This window comes from Paramormyrops kingsleyae, chromosome 1 (assembly GCF_048594095.1).
Source record: "Paramormyrops kingsleyae isolate MSU_618 chromosome 1, PKINGS_0.4, whole genome shotgun sequence".
Lineage (NCBI taxonomy): Eukaryota > Metazoa > Chordata > Actinopteri > Osteoglossiformes > Mormyridae > Paramormyrops > Paramormyrops kingsleyae.
In genome coordinates, this window is record NC_132797.1 from 1,288,013 (window position 1) to 1,303,581 (window position 15,569).

At 45.0% G+C, this 15,569-nt stretch overlaps 1 protein-coding gene across 6 annotated transcripts in view; it reads left to right on the plus strand.

The window, feature by feature from the left end:
- The window catches only part of LOC111854607 (uncharacterized), a 63,013-nt gene that overhangs the window by 42,060 nt on the left and 5,384 nt on the right, over nucleotides 1–15,569 (plus strand). For 3 of the 6 annotated variants that reach the window (XM_023832708.2, XM_023832707.2, XM_023832709.2), the window contains exons 5-14: nucleotides 199–1,008; nucleotides 1,411–1,452; nucleotides 1,758–1,900; nucleotides 3,308–3,539; nucleotides 4,756–4,896; nucleotides 6,162–6,205; nucleotides 6,328–6,403; nucleotides 6,640–6,777; nucleotides 7,361–7,456; nucleotides 13,551–13,619. In XM_023832708.2, the coding sequence (XP_023688476.2) occupies nucleotides 199–1,008; nucleotides 1,411–1,452; nucleotides 1,758–1,900; nucleotides 3,308–3,539; nucleotides 4,756–4,896; nucleotides 6,162–6,205; nucleotides 6,328–6,403; nucleotides 6,640–6,777; nucleotides 7,361–7,456; nucleotides 13,551–13,619 (1,791 nt within the window). Of the gene's footprint in view, nucleotides 1–198; nucleotides 1,009–1,410; nucleotides 1,453–1,757; nucleotides 1,901–3,307; nucleotides 3,540–4,755; nucleotides 4,897–6,161; nucleotides 6,206–6,327; nucleotides 6,404–6,639; nucleotides 6,778–7,360; nucleotides 7,457–13,550; nucleotides 13,620–13,835; nucleotides 13,886–15,569 lie in introns of all 6 variants that reach the window. The other 3 variants (XR_002840718.2, XR_002840717.2, XM_023832710.2) reach the window with 2 other exon arrangements.

Sequence of the window (15,569 nt, forward strand, 5' to 3'; positions counted from 1 at the left end):
CCCATCACAGTAGTAAAATATGTTTTCTTGGGGTTCTTGTTTTTCACTTCTTCTAGGGAGTCCATAGCAAAACCTAAAAGGCGTTATATTAAGGATAAGGTGTAAAACATGTTTAGCACCCAGTTTTTAAACTGATGCTACAGTTTTGGGGTATTCTGTTACATTTGGCAGAAGATGTAACCTCACTTTATTTTATAGGAGCAGGTTGAAGAACATCTTATCAATTCAAATGTAACTGTAGAAATACCCATGGTGCCCAGCACTGACCTGGAAGAAAGGCCATCAACAGAAAAAGAAGACAAAATAATAATTTCAGAGACAGCTATCGAAGAGAAGACTGCTTCTTCAAAAGCTCAGTTTGATGAAGAACCTGTGATATCAACAAAAGAACTGAAAGAAGTAACAGAAGATGAAAAACCAGTAGTGCCAATGGAGGCCAAAGAAAAAGACATACCCTTAAAGAAAGAAGAAGAAGAGGTGGAGGAGAAGCCAGTGATATCAAAGAAAGATGAGAAACCAGTGATATCAATGAAAAAAGAGGAAGAGAAGCCAGTGATATCAAAGAAAGAAGAGCAAGGGAAGCCAGTGATATCAATAAAAAAAGTAGAAGAGAAACCAGTGGTATCAAAGAAAGAAGAGGAAAAGAAACCTGTGACCTCAAAGAAAGAAGAAAATAAACCAGTGATATCAAAGAAAGAAGAAGAAAAGAAACCAGTGATATCAAAGAGAGAAGAAGAAAAGAAACCAGTGATATCAAAGAGAGAAGAAGAAAAGAAACCTGAGATATCAAAGAAAGAAGAAAAGAAACCAGTGATATCAAAGAAAGAAGAAGAAAAGAAACCTGTCATGTCAAAGAAAGAAGACGAAAAGAAACCTGTGATATCAAAGAAAGGGTTTGAAGAAAAACCTGCCACATTAAAGAAAGACGCTGACAAAAAAACTGAGGGAAAACTGGGAATACCAAAGAAAAAAGTTGAGGACAACCCCGTTACACCAAAAAAAGAGGAGGTATCAGATGAAGATCCTTTTCACCCAAAGAACACCTCTGAATAACTCAAACACTGAGCATGGAGTTTTGAGTTATCTTTGTTTAGGTTTGTGGATCACTCACAGTATGGTCACCTGCGTGTACCTGTCTGTGTCACACTAAGCACAGGGCTGTAAGGTGCGGTCACAGTGTGATTCCAGATGTGTCGCTTCTTTCGTGAGTGCTGAAGCACTGCTGCTTTACGCAGTCACAGTGTGGTCTTGGTGTGTGGGGTCACAGTGTGTGGGGTCACAGTGCTCGGTCCAAGTTGTGTTTCACATGTTGTGTTTCATGCTTGCACAAAGTAGGGTTTCTTTGGACACAGATCTGTACACCCTGCCGCCATTACATCACCAATGGCTAACTTCCTCCTTCTCCTCTAGGTCGCAGAGGAGAAACTGAAACGGCCTTTTGTCAAGGAACCAGTAAGAGCAATGTTTAATGGATAATATTTTATATTCCTTAACCCTCAGCAGTCTGAGGCCTCTCAGCCACCTTCAGGGTAGTCTGACATGCCTTGACATTTTAATATAGCTTATTATAGCGTCTGTTACTGCTCAAGTGTATTTCAGCTCTATAGAGAAATAATGCTCTTCCTGTGTCAGAAGACAAACAAAAGCAATCATTTAAAGTTGAATAGGAGGTAACCGATGATGATGCAGTTGAATTAATTTCCAAAGGGAAGTCATTGAGCTCAGGCCTTAGACTAAATGGCTCTTTGTGTATTAAGGTGACAGAAAAGAAGACAAACAAGGAGCCAGAGTCCCTTCAGCGAAAGAAGGACTTCCCCCCCCAAGCCAAGCAGCAGAATGGCACCTCGCGGCAGGAGGCACCGGCCGCATGCAAGCTCAAGAAGCCCGAATGGCTCCAGAGGTGACGCCGCACACCCAGCACATCAGGCTTGTTGATATTACATCATAGGTTTTGTTTTTCGTATTTTAATTTACATGATAAAACATTGCTTATTTTTTTGTTATAGCTTATTTCTCACTGGGATAGTGATATTCTCCGACAAGGGTGTATACAGGGGTGGGGTCAAAGGGGCGGGGTCACAGGGGCAGAAGCTGAAACCTGATTAGCTCCCATAGTGCCTCCTGGCCCCTCTTATGGCTCCACCAATACCCCTGCAAATCTAAGAATCGGAATCGCCCCTGTTCTCCTAGTTCAGTGCTGATTAGTGCTTAAGGTGTCCCTGTCAAATCATTCTGTAAGTGGGTCAGTCATCTGGAGTCTAAGGGGGTGTAACAGTAGACAGAACAGTGACACCAGAGAGGCCCGGGATGAGATCTGCTCGTGCTCACGGTGTCTCCTTATGCTCGCGGTGTCTCCTTATGCTCGCGGTGTCTCCTCATGCTCGCGGTGTCTCCTTATGCTTGCTGTGTCTCCTCATGCTCGCTGTGTCTCCTCATGCTCGCTGTGTGTCCTCATGCTCACGGTGTCTCCTTATGCTCGCGGTGTCTCCTTATGCTCGCGGTGTCTCCTCATGCTCGCGGTGTCTCCTTATGCTTGCTGTGTCTCCTCATGCTCGCTGTGTGTCCTCATGCTCACGGTGTCTCCTCCTGCTCGCTGTGTGTCCTCATGCTCACGGTGTCTCCTCATGCTCGCTGTGTCTCCTCATGCTCGCTGTGTCTCCTCATGCTCGCTGTGTCTCCTTATGCTCGCGGTGTCTCCTCATGCTCGCGGTGTCTCCTTATGCTTGCTGTGTCTCCTCCTGCTCGCTGTGTGTCCTCATGCTCGCGGTGTCTCCTCATGCTCGCTGTGTGTCCTCATGCTCGCTGTGTCTCCTCATGCTCGCTGTGTGTCCTCATGCTCGCTGTGTCTCCTCATGCTCGCTGTGTCTCCTCATGCTCGCTGTGTGTCCTCATGCTCGCGGTGTCTCCTCCTGCTCGCTGTGTGTCCTCATGCTCGCTGTGTCTCCTCATGCTCGCTGTGTCTCCTCATGCTCGCGGTGTCTCCTCATGCTCGCTGTGTCTCCTCATGCTCGCGGTGTCTCCTCATGCTCGCTGTGTCTCCTCCTGCTCGCTGTGTGTCCTCATGCTCACGGTGTCTCCTCATGCTCGCTGTGTCTCCTCATGCTCGCGGTGTCTCCTCATGCTCGCGGTGTCTCCTCATGCTCGCGGTGTCTCCTCATGCTCGCTGTGTCTCCTCATGCTCGCGGTGTCTCCTCATGCTCGCTGTGTCTCCTCATGCTCACGGTATCTCCTCATGCTCGCTGTGTCTCCTCATGCTCGCGGTGTCTCCTCATGCTCGCTGTGTGTGCTCATGCCGGGTGACTTGCAGCCGAAAGGCCGAACCAGCCGAAAAGGGCAGTGTGTCTCAGAAGGCGGAGGATCTGAAGCGGCGTCGCGACGAGGCCGAGAGTGGCGAGTTTGAGAAGATGCGGCAGAAGCAGCAGGAGGCCGAGGCCGAGCTGGAAAACCTGAGGCGCAAGAGGGAGGAGAGAAAGAAGGTGCTGGAAGAGGAGGAGAAGCTGAAGAAGCAGGAGCAGGAGGAGAAGAAGGCCAAGGAGGAGGTAGGGCGGGGTGGACAGCGCCATCAGACGAGGGCCATGACGCCCTTTACGGCATTGCTACGCAAATACAGGAGGGCGTTTCCTTTGAAAGGACAGTCAGTCTGCAGCTCTGCTGAGGTGCCAAAGTGATTAAACCCATATTAGTTTTTAGAATGAGCATTAGAATCAGAATCAACTTTATGCACCATGTACAGCTGGATGAATTTGTTTTGATGTAATTGTTTACATGCAAGTAAAATAAAGTAGAATAGAATAGTAAAGTATTACTATAGGTAAATAATATAGTCTGTAATACATAATAGTCTAATTAGTATTTGCAGTCATTCTGTCAGTGTGTTTCCTGTCTCTGACCCTCTATTGACTTATGAGAGCTACTGAAAATGGATGGATAACAGACAAGAAATATTTTTATTGTTAAGCCTGTCATGATGTCCTCAGTGGCCTCTTTATTATGTAGGTACACATAGCTGGTTTGGGTTTAACCCCCTTTGTCTCCAGAGCTGTTTGAAGGCTGGACTAGTTATGCATTCAGAGAGGCCTTTCTGCACACTGCTGTAGCACTGCGCTGTTATTGTGTCACTTGTGACCTTCCTGTTAGCTTTAATGAGATTGGCTGGATGTTTCTATTTATCGCAGCAGTCTCTGCCACTGTAGTACCTGAAAATCCCAGGAGGGCGGCAGTGTCTGACATGCTGGGAGCACCGTGGCAGTCACCAGCAATCACAGCATATTTAAAATCCCTTAGACCAGCATAAATTAGTTTCTCTAATGCTCAGCTCCATAGTAACTAACCTTCTGCCCTCTGTGTTCTAAATATTCAGCTGTAGCCACATCATTCATTGTTAATAGAAGCTGACTCTTTGCAACGGCAAGAGGGTATATCTAACAATATGACCATAGAGTATATATGGTTCAGATATTCTTTTATAATAAATATGCATGTGTGTATGTAAGTAATACTGCTTCAAAACATTTTACAAATGTCGGTCCATCCATCCATCCATCCATCCGTCCATCTACCCATAAATTTTCATGCATACCCAAATGAAATGGGATGTACCAATAGACTGTAATTAAGCAGAAAGTTCACAGACTCACAAGCATTAAAGTTTGTAAAATTAGTGCTGGTGGTTCTGCATGATTGTGAGGTTGGCCTTAGGACAGGAAGCAGACTATCAGAAAAGTGTCCAGCGAAATTGCGATTCCCGCCACACAGGAGGAGAAGAGGAGGATGAAGGAAGAAATTGAGAAGCGGCGCGCAGAGGCGGCGGAGAAGCGGCAGAAGGTGGAAGGATCCACTGAAGGAGGCAGCAAGAAGCCCTTCACATGTGTGAGCCCTAAGGGATCCTCTCTCAAGGTCAGCCCCCACATAGGACCCGCTTGAAAGACCCCCAAAACCAGCATTCAGCAGCAGGCGTTGTCCTCTAAGCAGCATAGCCTCGGGGCTGCGTTGGACAGAGCAGGTCTGGATTGTAGTGTGAACCAGACAGTCAGACACGAAACATGTTCTCCATTGTCAGCGAGTGGGAATCTGAAGCAGGCAGGCTTACATTACGGCAGCGCTGGTGCTTATTGGATACAGCGTGTTGATCTGGTTCTTATGAGTCTGAAACTTTCTGATTTGTTTGTGCTAAGGGGAAGCAGCATGATACCACCTTTGTTTCCCAAATCCTTCACAAATGTGAATATCCTTGGTCCTTTCCACAGATTTACTTTGTCATCATGTTCACTGTATGTACAGATCTTAGATGGTGTGCAGTGTGACTTATTGAAGCACGGATCTGTTTACAAGGCTGAAATGTTTACTGCAGTGGTGTGTTTTTCCTTCAGATTACTGCATGCTGTTTATTTCTGTCCGTAGCGGGTGAGTGAAAGTTAGATGTATGCAGAAGCTGAGGCTAGATTGCATGTGGGTTGAAGATTTGCAGTTGTGTAGCATTATTTGTTTTCGTTCGACAGGGACAGGGTCACAAAATGATGTCACCCAATTTTACTACAGACATGGTATTCAAGCACTTAGCCTATGTAGTTTTTTTCTCTAAATCAAAACATTTTGCTATGGACACAGATGAGTCTTTTGATGGACACATTTGTCCATGAACAGACAGGGTGACAATCCCTGCCCAGAGCCAATGACTGTCCTGAAAATGTTGCCCTTGGGACCAAGCAGAGATGAGATTTCCCGTTCTCGTGCCTTAAGTACGAGTTCCGTTAGTGATCTGGCACTGAGCTCTATCACAAGAAGTGAATTAACCAAAAGTGAATGTAAACAGAATTGATTAAGGAGCCTGCTGAGATAAAGTCAATCATTTTAGCAGAATAAAACTGGTCAAATATGGCCTTTTGAAATGTATCCTCCCATGAGAAGAACTTTTCGCCTGGTATCCAAGGAGAATATCTACTCACATCTGTGTGCAGAAGGGTAGACGAGGAATGTGGACGGCCAGCACTAAATAGTGACACAGGAGGGAGATAAATCAGGAGCCCAGGGATGTTTCTGTGTGTGTGTATGTGTGTGTGTGTGTGTGTGTGTGCACGTGTGCCTGTGTCTGTGATTTGTTTAAAGGTAACACCTACCAGTTAAATAATTCTCACCATGAAATTATGTTTTTTTTTTCACAGATTGGTGAAAGGGCAGAGTTTCTAAATAAGTCAGCGCAGAAGAGGTATGCTTGTTGTTAATGACTCAGCCATCACTGCCGTTCTTGGGACATTTTCACAAATTAGCAACATGTGAGGTGCTTGAGCTGAGATTTGAATGCATTGTGTTTTCTGGTGGTTACCATAGTGCTGTGAAGGTGTCTCACACACCCATTGTGACCAAGATTGGCAACAAACTGGAGCAGTACAACACAGCCATTCAGGTGAGGCTCGTGTTACAGAGCAGCCATGTTTGGAGGGAAAGGGCTTGTTCACTCTTCTTCCTTCTGCTTCCTTCTGCTTCATGTCTGAGTTTGGCCTCTCTCTATAGCCAGTGTGTGCACTCCCTCTGAGGTACCTTTGAAATCTGCTGTAGACATAACCTGGCACCCCCCTCCCCACAGGAAGTATGTGTCACACCTGTTGAGTTTGCAGTCACATGACCTCATTCTCTGTGTAGACTAACAAGGATGTCAAGTCTCCTAAGTCTCCAGCTGCGGACTTGCCTGTGGCCCCAGATGGGATCCGCAACATTAAGAGCATGTGGGAGCGGGGAAACGTGTCTGGCACACCAGAGGGGCCCGGGGCCCCCAACAAGGTATGGTCTGCCCCACTTCCTGCTCATCTCCACTTCCTGCCCCATCCCCACTTCAAACTGCACCCCCACTTCCTGCCCAACCCCCACTTCCCATCCCCTCCCCACTTCCTTTCCCAACCTCACTTCCTGTCCCCGTCTGACTTCCCATCCCATTCCCCACTTCCTGCCCTGTCCCCAGTTCAAACTGCACCCCCACTTCCTGCCCAACCCCCACTTCCCATCCCCTCCCCACTTCCTTTCCCAACCTCACTTCCTGTCCCCATTCCCACTTCCTTTCACTTCCTTCCTTTCCCATCCTGTGCCACCCTCACTTCCTTTCCCATTCTTACTTCCTGTCCCACTCCCACTTCCCGCTCCTCCCCACTTCCTTTCCCAACCTCACTTCCTGTCCCCGCCTGATTACTCGTCCCATTCCCCACTTCCTGCCCCATCCCCACTTCCTTTCACTTCCTTCCTTTCCCATCCTGTGCCACTCTCACTTCCTGTCCCCGCCTGACTTCCTGTCCCACCCCCATGCCCACCTCGTCCCCATCCCTCTCTGCAAGCTGGACCTCAGCTGCCCCGTTTCCCCTTTTCAAATCAGGAAACAGCTGCCATGAAGATAGGCGTCACTGGCCGCATCAACGACTGGCGGTGTAAGACTCCAGAGCCCGGAAAAGCAGCTGGGGGGGCGTCTGCGGTGAGTCTGCACCACCTCACCCCCTGGCGGATAAGGAGGAGCTCACTCACCATTTTCCAGCTATCACTCACACTTGCAATTTCAAGTCCCGGGAAGTAAGGGCTCAGACTGAAGAAGCACAGCACTGCTGCCATTGAAATTGCAATGTTGAGGATCCAGGGTGGATCCTTTGAGTTTACTTGATGCCTCTACTGTGCAATATCCAGTTTAAAAAACTGGTAAAGTCATAGATGACTTTGGTTAAAAGTGCTGGATGAGTTACCAAAAACAATGCTGTGACAGTAACTGCAAGTCTGATGAAGTCTGTTTACTGGAAAGAGGAGCATGAAATGTGCTCAAACGGTTCCACCCTGTGTTCATGTGTGGGTGCATGGCGGCCTCTAGTGGACTCATGTTTGCTAGGTCTTTAACTTCAGGACAATGAATGAAGCTGGTGAGATGTATCTGAAATTCATTTACAGTTAAATAGCTTAATGGAAGTTATGTGCTAATGTACACTACAGGCCATAGGTTTGGGGCCACCCTTGGCTTTTAAAAAAAATACATGACACACTGCTTTGTCAAACTTTTATTACAGGAAAATATTAGAAATACGTGAAACAAATGTAACTGACTGGGTTTGAAGTGTAACGTAACATTTTACTGTGTGTGTAAGTTTTCAATTCAATTCAATTCAATTTTATTTATATAGCGCATTATCACAACATTACATTGTCTCAATGCGCTTTACATTTCTGCCTCGTAAGGACCCCCCATTGAGTAAGCCAAAGGCAACGGTGGCAAGGAAAAACTCCCTAAGAGGAAGAAACCTTGGGAGGAACCAGACCCAAAGGGGGAGCCCATCCTCCAGGGGCCGGCAGATGAGTCAAACAAACAAGATGATATGACTAAGCTAATACAGACAAGATGAAATGACTAAGCTAATACAGGGGTTGAAATATATGTCTCAATGCAGCGGCCGACCGGTGCAGGCACGTGGTGCTTGATGCACGATGGCAGGATTAATAGACACACAGCCGCAGGATGGATGGCGAGGCATCGTGTTGAGCCAAGGGCAGGCAGGTTGGAGGGTAGTTGCCGGAGGTGGAGGTAGTTGTCTTGCAGGCCGCAGAGGCATAAACTCTTCAACGACATTGTGCTCCATGGAGCACACCCCAGAAAGGGTGAGGGAGGAAGTAAGAATAATTGTGTATTAGCCAGAGTTGAGGAAATCAGAGGTAGTGCAAGCAAAATGATCGAGTGCAATATTCGTCTAGGCTCCGGCAGATCTGAGTATAGCAGCATGAGAAAGAGGGAGTAAGGAAGTAGGTGCCGTGCTTTAGTTTCTTTGCCGGTGAAACTCCTGTTTATTGTAACATTTTCTGACTCTAGTCAAGAGAGTTCTCTTTAAATTATTTTGAATATAACTAATACAAGGTAACATAAGCACAGTCTATTATACATCCATCATTCTTGCAAGAAACTACTGTCATTTGAACTTATTGATTTATCAACATTATTTAGCTTTACATATAATTTGTCCATTGAGAGGGTTGAAAAAATGAAATATGGATGATTAGTTAGTGACGGCATTTTATGAGCACATCTCTTTGCTTAGTCTTTCTTAAGCATTGAAATCATCCTAACAGTGAACAGTGTCCATTCTCCCTAGAAGTGACATGCTGTCCAATCTCCCTAACAATGATACGCTGTCCATTCTCCCTAACAGTGAAATGCTGTCCATTCTCCCTAACAGTGACATGCTGTCCATTCTCCCTAACAGTGACATGCTGTCCATTCTCCCTAACAGTGACATGCTGTCTATTCTCCCAACAGTGATATGATGTCCAATCTCCCTAACAATGGTACACTGTCCATTCTCCCTAACAGTGACATGCTGTCCATTCTCCCTAACAGTGACATGCTGTCCATTCTCCCTAAGAGTGAAATGCTGTCCATTCTCCCTAAGAGTGAAATGCTGTCCATTCTCCCTAACAGTGACATGCTGTCCATTCTCCCTAAGAGTGAAATGCTGTCCATTCTCCCTAACAGTGACATGGTGTCCATTCTCCCTAACAGTGACATGCTGTCCATTCTCCCTAACAGTGACATGCTGTCTATTCTCCCTAACAGTGACATGATGTCCAATCTCCCTAACAATGATACACTGTCCATTCTCCCTAACAGTGACATGCTGTCCATTCTCCCTAACAGTGACATGCTGTCCATTCTCCCTAAGAGTGAAATGCTGTCCATTCTCCCTAACAGTGACATGCTGTCCATTCTCCCTAACAGTGACATGCTTTCCAATCGCCCTAACAGTGACATGCTGTCCATTCTCCCTAAAAGTGAAATGCTGTCCATTCTCCCTAACAGTGACATGCTGTCCAATCTCCCTAACAATGATACGCTGTCCATTCTCCCTAACAGTGAAATGTTGTCCATTCTCCATAACAGTGACATGCTGTCCATTCTCCCTAACAGTGACATGCTGTCCATTCTCCCTAACAATGATACGCTGTCAATTCTCCCTAACAGTGACATGCTGTCCATTCTCCCTAACAATGATACGCTGTCAATTCTCCCTAAAAGTGACATGCTGTCCATTCCCCATAACAGTGAACAGTGTCAATTGTCGCTAAAATAGAATCTGTCCATTCTCCCTAACAATGATACGCTGTCCATTCTCCCTAACAGTGACATGCTGTCCATTTCCCCTAACAGTGAAATGCTGTCCATTCTCCCTAACAGTGATATGCTGTCCATTCTCCCTAGCAGTGACATGCTGTCCATTCTCCCTAGCAGTGAAATGCTGTCCATTCTCCCTAACAGTGACATGCTGTCCAATCTCCCTAACAATGATACGCTGTCCATTCTCCCTAACAGTGATATGCTGTCCATTCTCCATAACAGTGACATGCTGTCCATTCTTCCTAACAGTGACATGCTGTCCATTCCCCCTAATAGTGAAATGCTGTCCATTCTCCCTAAGAGTGAAATGCTGTCCATTCTCCCTAACAGTGACATGCTGTCCAATCTCCCTAACAATGATACGCTGTCCATTCTCCCTAACAGTGATTTGCTGTCCATTCTCCATAACAGTCACATGCTGTCCATTCTCCCTAACAGTGACATGCTGTCCATTCCCCCTAACAGTGACATGCTGTCCATTCCCCCTAACAGTGATATGCTGTCCATTCTCCATAACAGTGACATGCTGTCCAATCTCCCTAACAATGATACGCTGTCCATTCTCCCTAACAGTGACATGCTGTCCATTCCCCCTAACAGTGACATGCTGTCCATTCTCCCTAACAGTGACATGCTGTCCATTCTCCCTAGCAGTGACATGCTGTCCATTCTCCCTAACTGTGAAATGCTGTCCATTCTCCCTAACAGTGACATGCTGTCCAATCTCCCTAACAATGATACGCTGTCCAATCTCCCTAACAGTTAAATGTTGTCCATTCTCCATAACAGTGACATGCTGTCCATTCCCCCTAACAGTGACATGCTGTCCATTCTTCCTAACAGTGACATGCTGTCCATTCCCCCTAACAGTGAAATGCTGTCCATTCTCCCTAACAGTGACATGCTGTCCAATCTCCCAAACAATGATACGCTGTCCATTCTCCCTAACAGTGAACAGTGTCCATTGTCGCTAAAATAGAATCTGTCCATTCTCCCTAACATTGAAATGCTGTCTATTGTCCCTAACAGTGATATGCTGTCCATTGTCGCTAGAATAGAATCTGTCCATTGTCCCTAACATTTAAATGCTGTCCATTGTCCCTAACAGTGATATGCTGTCTATTGTCCCTAACAGTGACACGCTGTCCATTCTCCCTAACAGTGACACGCTGTCCATTCTCCGTAACAGTGACACACTGTCCATTCTCCCTAACAGTGACATGCTGTCCATTCTCCCTAACAGTGACATGCTGTCCATTCTCCCTAACAGTGACATGCTGTCTTTTCTCCCTAACAGTGACACGCTGTCCATTCTCCGTAACAGTGACACACTGTCCATTCTCCCTAACAGTGACATGCTGTCTATTCTCCCTAACAGTGACACGCTGTCCATTCTCCGTAACAGTGACACACTGTCCATTCTCCCTAACAGTGACATGCTGTCTATTCTCCCTAAGAGTGAAATGCTGTCCATTCTCCCTAACAGTGACATGCTGTCCATTCTCCCTAACAGTGACACACTGTCCATTCTCCCTAACAATGATACGCTGTCCATTCTCCCTAACAGTGACATGCTGTGCATTCTCCCTTGCTACATAGGGGATAGACCCTGATCTCTTTTTTTACCTGGGTTTGTCTGTCTTCTGCTCTTTTTCCCTCTCTATGGGTGTTGTATGGAAATAGATTTATATATATTTATACAAATAGTAGAATGGTCTTTGTTTTACATATATGAATGTTGCTATATATATAATATTTAAGTCGTGAATTCATATATGTCAAACAAAGACCTTTCTACTATATATGAATATATATAAGAATACATAATAATACTATATATAAATATATAAGGGAGAATATATATCTGAATTCATGATAATGAATGATTTTTATTTTTGGGTGGGTGGGTGGGGTAGAGGGCCTGAATTAAGAGTTTATGTGTATATTTTAGTGCTGTCAAACGATAAAATTTTTTAATCAGATTAATCACAGGCTTGCTGTGGATTAATTTAGATTAATCACGATTAAATATCATTAATTTTTAATGTATATTAATCGCATTTCATTTTGCATGAGCAAACAGACTCAAGAAAAAAGGAAATACTGTATATATGCACTTAACATGTTTATTGAACATCTTGAACACGAGTCAGATGCATTCCATCTGCCACAGAAGTGCAATACCATGGACCCATATTAAAAAGCAAGATTTTTTTGCTGAGCGGGAAAACTTGTCGGATTTAAGGTACCTCAGTTTAATTGGTCTTTATCTTCGTTCACTTACAATTAGCCCAAACTACTGTAAATCCGACAAATAATCCGACTAATCATGAAATCCAATTCTAGCCCGGTTAATTGCCATTCTTAGCAATATCAGTTGATAACACATTACACGTCGTGCTTTACGTATAAAACTCCGTAGCAACACATCCACAGATAAGTTGGACGGTATAGTGTGTGCGACCGATTTAATGAGCCACAAATGAGTAGTGGTGCTTAAACAGGATAAAACTACAACTTTCCCTTCTGTTGATAAAAGGCGCAGCCATCTTGGATTCTGAACTCGGGATCCTCTGTGCTGCTCCGAGATATTTCTCGGATGTCCGAGAAATGGGAGCGCGCATGTCGTCACTTCTGGCTTCAAAACTCCGGGTTGACAGAGACATTTCAGGGATTTTGAGTCAATCCACGCTGCAGATGGGTTAATTGCGTTAAAAAATGTAATCAGATTAATCATGATGATGGATTAATCTGCGTTAACCCGTTAATTTTGACAGCCCTAGTATATTTATATGCATATATTCGCGCGCGCACACACACACACACACACACACACACATACTTTTAATTCAGGCCCTACATACACTCCCCCCCCCAAAAAAAAAATTAAATTCCATATCTTGAATTCAGAATTGTCATATGTACAAATTTAAAGCTGTGTGTTTTGTTTTTGAAGAAGAAGCTTTGGTAAATCCTGTGGCAGCAGGCGGGAAAATGTCCCACCGTGCAAGGGGCAGTAACACCGAAACTGCCGGGATGCTCTTAGTCTGTTCCTGTGGGGGGCACTCTCGTCCTCCTTCACCCAGAAAAGAGCCCCCTGTCCGGCCCGATCTAGCCACACTGATTTGGATCATTTTGGACTGTTAGCAGTAGCTCTATTAGCTTTCTTACTGTTGCATGGGAGGGGAGCCAGATCGTAACTGATCATTTCACGTAGCCATTTTCCTGTTAAGCCATTACAGTCACTGAAAGATCATACATCTACACCCTCCAACAATTCATGCCAGGATCTTCGAGTCTCCAAAAATTTCCAGCTCGGAGTTCCTTTACAAAGCTGCCAGAATGGCCACAGTTTACTACAAAGTCCTTTCTACCTTTTGAGAGCTAAATTGGTTTTGTGATGTAAAATTACTGTCCCCGTTAGGACCTAAAGCCTGGTGATGTCACCAACAAGCGTGGCCTGTGGGAGAACAAGAATGAGTGTGCTACAAAGGTAACCATGGAGATCCATGGGTCCATTTTGTATTCATCATTACATATTCTTCTGTATTTCTGAAAAAAATCCCCCAATTTGCATTAAATATTCTATTATTTTATTACCATGTATCAGCATTTAGCTGATGAACTTGTTATAACTTGGCTAGTTACATTCATTCATATCTCAGATGCCTAAAGACAATGCCTGTTTACCTGTTTGTTTCATTTGAAGCCTTCTCAAAGTTAGTTCACCTCACCTTAAAACTGGGATGAAAGGATGAGGTAAATGCATATGCAGTCCCCCCCCCTGCCTACCAGATGCACTGATCCTGCTGATGTGGTCATTATTTCCCAGAAAGCAGAGCTTACGGGCAGCAGATTAGGCACTGCAGAAATTCAGCATTGCTTTGTGCAAACCCAAGCTCCACCTGGCACGGTCGTTCACCACATCTCGCTGATGCAGCCTTGCCCGCAAGGGACTTCACGGTCCCTAACTGGGTGTAGGCTGAGCTAATGGAAAGGCCTTGACTGCCTGCTGTTTGGCCTCCATGCCTGAGCATACTTATGATCTGCCTCAATGTCCACTTGGATAGCTCTGTCCTGAAGCTGGAGAGGCACTAATGTAGGAGAGCATAGCCAATCAGGGACCACGGCCATGTTATTATATGCTATTATTAAGTTATTACACCTTATTATGGAGTGACTCAAAGTAGCAGCAGCAGACAGACCAAGCTGGGGGTTTGGGGGCTTCAGTCCATTTTGTTAGTGGATGCTCTAACCTTTGACCTGAGACATGGATTATGGGATGCACCAAAGGCGCCACACAGGGAGAGCTCGCCGCCACACATTGGCCATGGTCAGAGGAACAGAACGTTTGTGTCAACGTTGACTGGCCTTCAGGGTCAGAGAGCTTTGCCAAGATGAACGCCCTTGTGAGCTCCTCTGGCCACGCACACCTCCCCCTGCTCTCCTCCACCGCTGCTCGCTCTGGTAGCTTTGTGGTGGCTGTGCCCTTTACGCCTGAATAACAGACCTTTACACTGCTGGCAGACCAATGTGGATCTGATCAAATTAAAATTAAAGTACATACTGCACCAGGTAAAACTGTGAGTTCACTTGCTTCTTTACCTTAAACTGTATACACTTTTGAGAAAAGTCTATCTTACATTCCGAGTTGAGTTCAGCCCCCATGTGAGATCAGTAGGTCTGTGCTGTTCCCACTGACTAGCATGAAGGCTGCTGCTACTGTACATACTCCAAGGCATACTATTCCGTGGAGAGAATGAATGCAGCTGAAGAAGTGTCTCGTAGAGAAGGAGAGAGAATGACACGGCTTTGACCCTCTGTAGTGCCCTGCACCTCTGCGAACAGCTGCAGAAGAGTTCAGGGCTTAACTGAATGTTTTTGTTTTCTATTATCTAAAGTAAAATCTATGATACAGAACACTAAAAACCTAGTTTTCAGAAAGTGATTTTGACTGATGATATGTTACAAATTTGAAATGGAATGAAAGGAAAACAAAAATGACATTGTTGGCCTTCAGTGTAAAGGTGATGTCACACAGCAGTGCTGGGATTTGGGAGCTGTTAAATACAAAATGCATTGTGGCCCTAACACTCAGCACATATAACAGCTTATATAACACTCAGCACATATAACAGCTTGTATAACACTCAGCATATATAACACTCAGCACATATAACAGCTTATATAACACTCAGCATTTATAACAGCTTAATCCAGGTCCGTTTAATTGAAATGGTAGTTTACAATTCCTGTCCTAGCTCAGAGTGTCCTCCCTGACATGGATTATCTGGTCACCCTATATAACACTCAACATATATAACACTCAGCATATATAACAGCTTATATAACACTCAGCATATATAACACTCAGCACATATAACACTCAGCTTATATAACACTCAACTTATATAACACTCAGCATATATAACAGCTTATATAA